The sequence below is a fragment of the Marmota marmota genome, unplaced genomic scaffold, assembly GCF_001458135.2.
Source record: "Marmota marmota marmota unplaced genomic scaffold, marMar, whole genome shotgun sequence".
Taxonomy (NCBI): Eukaryota; Metazoa; Chordata; class Mammalia; order Rodentia; family Sciuridae; genus Marmota; species Marmota marmota.
Window position 1 is genome coordinate 4,687,701 of NW_026000057.1, and position 6,000 is coordinate 4,693,700.

The following is a 6,000-nucleotide window of genomic DNA, read 5'->3' on the forward strand; positions in this document are numbered from 1 at the left end:
CACACCAATGACTCATATTTAATAAATAGGAAAACCTGGATACAGGCACACATAGGGAACATGGCCCCGTGTAGACTGAGGCAGAGCCTGAAGTGATAACACCACAAGGCAAGAAGCCAAGACAGCCGCAACTACAGTAAGCCAGAAGCAGCAAGGAAGGCTACTTCCCCAGAGCATGAAGAACACCCTGACTTTGGACTTCTGGCCTCCAGAACTGTGACAGAATACATTTCTGCAGTTTTAAGCCACCTGATATGTGGTAATTTGTTGCTTAGGTCGTTTGTTGCCTAATTTGTTTTCCTTAAAGCAAAACAAGACAAAAATTGTGGCTCCTCCATACTCCAAAACCTTCCACCATATCCACAGATACTGCTCAAAAAATGGAGAGAAGACCAAGCTCAGAAATAAAAACTACCATTCACTCATTCAACAAATATTTATTGAGCAACTACTGTGTCTTAGGCATTTGTAGAACAACAATGCATAAAAGAAACAAAGATCTCATCAAACACTGCAATAAGTTATTTTATATACCTGGCATTAATACAAACCATTTTGCTGAGATCTGAGAAAAGGGAGCCAAAGGATGAATACAAGTATGAAAAGCATGATGTTTGGGGACAATAAAGGCTTTTCATCAACTTTTCTCAGGAAGTACTTTTTTTACAATTGTGAATCTGCTCAGCAACTCAAACGTACTACTTCAACAGCTGAGAAGGGTGATTTAAGAGCAGATTTTAAATCCAAGGAATCTGGCTTGTTTTGGAAGAGGATGGTTCCTAGGAATTTTAAATACCTTGCTTTTTGAAACTCATGTCATTTTTATTTTCCTCCTATGCCCTGCTTTTTTGAGATCTTATTCTTGTTAATTGTGGTTCTGTTCTCAGTGATACCTCCAGAATTTCTATACAGGAGGGGTCAGATTTAGCAATATGGCTGCAGGGGAGAGCTAGGGGACCACAGACCAGCTGCAAAGCCAGCAGGAGGTATTTACCTGGATTACATGTCTCTTTGGGTAGCTCAGGCATCCACATTTGTTGACTAATAATTTTACTTCTTTTTGTTATTGTTGTTGTTTTGACAGAGCTGAGGCTCAAACCCAGTGTCTCATTCACGCTAGTCAAGCACTCTACCACTAAGCTATACCTCTAGCCCACATAATTTCACTTTTTAAGAAGCTAATTCTCCCCATGCTCTACACACATATACATAAATACACAGAACTATTTAACTAAATTGGCATAATTCAATTAAATAATCCTGGACTTTTAATATTTTAAATCCCTAAGATTAGGTATATTGTCTTTTATAATAGATGCACATGTAAATAACTCTAATCTACAAAAGGACACAATGAGGTTATTCCAGGGCTACTTACAATATACCTGTAAGGGAGAAAGAAGAATTAATTTTGACTTCAGAGAAGTCACTTCTGAGACATACTCAACCAATAGGCTAACAAATGGCTCAAGTTGGGAATGTGGAACTAGAAGTCACCTAGAGCAGAAAGAAAAACTTGGCAAATATTTGCAGAGCAAAGAGTTGAAGCTGAGACATAAAAATGATATCTGGCCCTTCCTTGAGCTAATAATTATGTTCTCCAAGTCACCAAAATAAGTAGATTCCGATCTTAAATGGCTAAACTGAAAATATATTTTTACTTTTAAACAAAATTCAAAAAATGTTCATCCAAAAAATGGAATGGATAGTACATCAATCAAAAGAAAAATTGGCAACTGAAAAAAATGAGGCAATTTCTAATAGGAAGAAAAAAGAAAATGTTTTGGAATACTTAAAAAAGCAAGGAGTTATTACCATTTCACAAAAGTCACTCATTATCAAAGTAAATTACACTTTCAAACATAATCCAAAATATTCTAAGATACTTGTGGCAATACATGTAGGTTTTATCATGTTTCTATTTTTTGTTTTTATTTTTGTTTTGGTACTTGAATTGGACCCAGAGGCACTTAATCCCTAAGCCATATCCCCAGCTCCTTTTTTTATTTTGGGACAATGTCTCACTGAGTTGCTTAGGGCCTCACTAAGTTGCTGAGGCTGGCTCTGAATTCATGATCCTCCTGCCTCAGCCTCCCAAGCCCCTGGGATTATAGGCATGCACCACAGCACCCAGCTCCAGTTTTTTTAATGGAAAAACAAAGCAACTTCCTTTTTAGGGTTAATGTCTTATTAACAGTAATAATTTAATACACAAATAGAAAGGACAAACTTCCTCTATACTTCCAAAGAAATAAACATTTCTCTTCCCAAGAATGAATAGAACAGTGTTGAACTGCCATAAACTCTAAGGTGTACAATAATAATGCAGGGCTTTCCTGGGTCCCATTAGAACAGGTTGTCAATATCTCACGATCTACATATTTATATCTTGTAAGACTTTTTTTTAACCTCCTATATATTTAAAAATGAAATATAAGCCAGGGACAGTGTGCATGCCTATAACCCCAGCAACTGGGGAACCAAGCAAGAGGATCACAAGTTCAAGGCCAACCTGGGCAACTTAATGAGACCCTCAACAAGTTTGTGAGACCCTGTTTTAAAATAAAAAATAAAAGGGGCTGGAAATATAGTTCAGTGGCAAAGCACCCCTGACCTCTGTGTTCAATCCCCAGTACCAGAAAAAGAAAGAAATGCAAATGAGTAAAAAGAGCAGTGAACTAAGAATTAAGTTATCTAAGCTAATATCTACTATACTTCTTTCCATTTGGAAAGTTATTCAACTTATTTAATTTTAGGATTACAAAATCTATAAATTTCTTAGCACACTAACTCACCAGATGTCAGTAAAGACTTTTTTAAGGGAGGTCCGACCACACATATATGCAATACTTTAAAAGTCTTACACTTAAAAATAGAGTGTAGGAATATGATATATCAAGAAATTTGTAATGTTTTGAACAACCAACAATAAAAAAATTAAAAAAAAAAAAATAGAGTGTAGGGGCTGGGGATGTAGCTCAGTGGTAGAGCATCAGTGGTAGAGCATTAGTTTAGCATGTGCAAGGCCCTGGTTTAATCTCCAGCACTTGAACAAAAAAGTAAAGAAAGAAAGCCACACGCTGGTTTAAAATACTTTGTTATGTTCCTTCCAGCTCTTAATATTCTATTTCTACTCTTATAATTAAGCAAAGAAATGAATTATCCTCTATTAATGCCATAAGGAGTAATGGAAATGGGAAACAATATTTCTAAGATACAATAATGTACCAAAACTTCAATAAGCAAAGGCCAAGGAAGAAACATGATTATAGGATCTAGCTCATATCTGCCACTGCCAGGGGAGCTGGAGGGAACTGATTCACCATTCAACAACCTTCCTGCTGGCACAGCATTTGGGGAACATAAGGTAAAAGTAATTTGCAAACCTAGCCCCCGCAGATTTAAACTTAAAGATCATACGTCACCAGTGATTTCATCTCAAAACTGAGCAAACAGATCTAACACCAGAAGTTCTAACTATTGAAGTGTATGTTGCAGATTGCTACAAACATGGTCTAAATCTTACTGCTTGGTTAGTTCCAGGCACAGAAGGTCTTCCTTTGACAGAACCTGAAATACCAGCTTTCAGAAGAATTTCTCAAAAGCTTACCAAGAGGCTGTGTCAAAGAAGAAACCCATATCTTCAGAGGGAGAAACCACTAGGAATAACAGGCTTGTTCTCACAGTTATGTACTGTACATATTTTGCACTATGTATAGAAGAAAAAAAATTTTAAACAAACAGAAAAGCTTTCATCTCCAAGATCATTGTTTAATTCATTCCATTTAAAGTGATTCCAGAGCTGAGGTGGTAGATCACCTGCCCAGCATGAGCAAGGGCCTGAGTTCAATCCCCAGCATTGTAAAAAACAAAACATAAAAAGTACATAACAATTCCAAAAGCAACTTAGAAGGAACTACTATTTCATTCACTTCCACCAAGTTTTCACAAAGAGGTACAAGCAATTTCAAATATCCTCATGAGCACTTCCTACTATAAAAAGATTGTTCTCTTCTGTCCTTATTTGCCTTCCTTGTGAGACTTGGATACTAAACCTACAAATAAACTCGAAGATTGACAAGGTCAAAAGTAAATGAAGAAATTCAATTAATGTTGATGAAAAGTAGGACGAGATTGTCTAAAGGTAGAAGGAGGAGGTTCTAAAAGGCTAATGATATTTCCAGGGTTCCCACCAGTGTCCTCAGGCCACATTACAAAGCTTCCAGTATACAGACTTAGGTAGGTTTTTAGCCCATCTGCGTTTCCTTGCCAAAATACACATCATTTATGGTTTAACACAGTCTGTATCTGTTAGACTCCCAGTATAGCTACTGAATCCCAGCAGCACACGGAAGTAGTGTCCTGAAATGAAAGAGTGCAACGTGTCAGTCGGCTTGGGAGTTTCTGGAGTGGCAGCAACTCCAGCAAATCATCACTCTCCAACACGTGGGCTACCAAATCTGAGCTGGGGGCAGTGTGACCATTCCCCCCCCCACACACACACACACACACTTTTTTTCCCTAATGTGCGGAGGGGGGGGAGTCAGAAATCGACTAGAGAATGAGGTTCACTCCAAGACAGATAAGGAATTCTTATCTATAAGGGCAGCCTGGAGTCCCTTGGGATGGGATGCTACTTGGAAGGCAAGAGGAGTTAAGTTTCACTCTCTGTAACCTCACTCCTAGACAGTGAGGCTGGTCATGGATTGCTCGAAGAAAAGGCAACCTGCACTCAAACGCCTTTGCCTCGCTCCTAACTACAAGTCCCCTTTAGGGTTGGAAAATGACAGACCGAGCAGAGGGCCCAGGGACCCGCGGGCTAGCCACCGCTCGGGCGACAGGCACTGGCGGCTGCGGCTCGCCCCTCCTTCCCGGGACTCGCGGGCCGATTCCGACGCGGGAGCCGCCGCGCCGCCAGCGGAGGTGCGACTTACCCCCGTTCACGCCCACGGACGGCTTCAGCTTGGCTCCGGCGATCGCCAGCACGATCCCGACCATGAACCATTCTTTCCTCATCCTCTCTAGCAGCCGCATGTTTGTTAGGGTGGGTGGGTTTTGTTTATTTGTTTGGCTTTTTTTCTTTTCAAGCTGCGGTCCCTGAATCCCCGGGGCGTCTCCACACTTTCCTGGATCCCTCCAGACATGCAGCAGAGCAAGTCAAATTGCCACTTGTAAACTAAAGACCAGAGGGTTGCTCCGGCGGCTTGGAGGAGGGCTGGGAGTAGTAGTATCCAGTGACAGGAAAGTCTCACTGAGCGCCGCCATCACTACCACGCGCCTCCTAATAGACGCGCACACTCGCCCATAGCCGTTCCGGCCGCGGGGTCCCAAGCGAAGAGGAGCTGCAGCGGAGACTTGGCCCAGACTGACGATAGCAGGCGATTGGGAAGGAAAGCTGGCCACCGGCTGGGATTAACAGACGCGCTGCCGCCCAGACCTGCCAAAGCTAGGGAATGAAGGGGACTTAAAATTGTCTTTTGGCGCCGCAGATACCCAGCCTCATCAAGGGTCTTTCTGCAATAAACCTTTAGGCAAACCTGTCCGCGCCCCTAGAGCATGCACGCACCGAAATTCTCTCCTCTGCACAGCCAGCCAGGAGCCACTGGGAGGGTTCGGCGTGCAAGGTTTGGAAAGGAATTTCTGGGTTGGAGCGGCGCTGGCTGGGCTCAGGCTTCTGAGGCGCGCTTCTTCGGGACATTACGACGCCTCCCGGACGCCGGCGTTGACGTTGCGCGGGGGAGGGGCGGCCGCTCCAGCTCGCCGGGTTCCGGGCTGGAACTGCCCGACCCAAACGCGCTCAGCTGTGTGCGCGGGAAAGCGGCTCCTGGTCTGGGATGCGGGGATGGATTCACAATCGGGCCGCGAGCGGACGCCCAGGTTCATGGACCCCTTCCTTCCAGCAGCCACCGCTGCGGGATCAAGGCGGGACGGACCTCGCCGGATCGGCCGCCTGAGGGTGGACGCCCGACCCGCCTCCACTCCCATCCCGGGCTAGCACCT

At 43.1% G+C, this 6,000-nt stretch overlaps 1 protein-coding gene across 5 annotated transcripts in view; it reads right to left on the minus strand.

Annotated features, from left to right (window-relative positions):
- The window catches only part of Slc10a7 (solute carrier family 10 member 7), a 243,177-nt gene extending 237,933 nt beyond the window's left edge, over positions 1–5,244 (minus strand). For 2 of the 5 annotated variants that reach the window (XM_048813482.1, XM_048813481.1), the window contains exon 1: positions 4,935–5,239. In XM_048813482.1, the coding sequence (XP_048669439.1) occupies positions 4,935–5,034 (100 nt within the window). In that variant the 5' untranslated portion in view covers positions 5,035–5,239. Of the gene's footprint in view, positions 1–4,934 lie in introns of all 5 variants that reach the window. The other 3 variants (XM_015484452.2, XM_048813484.1, XM_048813483.1) reach the window with 3 other exon arrangements.
- Between the last annotated feature and the right edge of the window lie 756 nt (positions 5,245–6,000).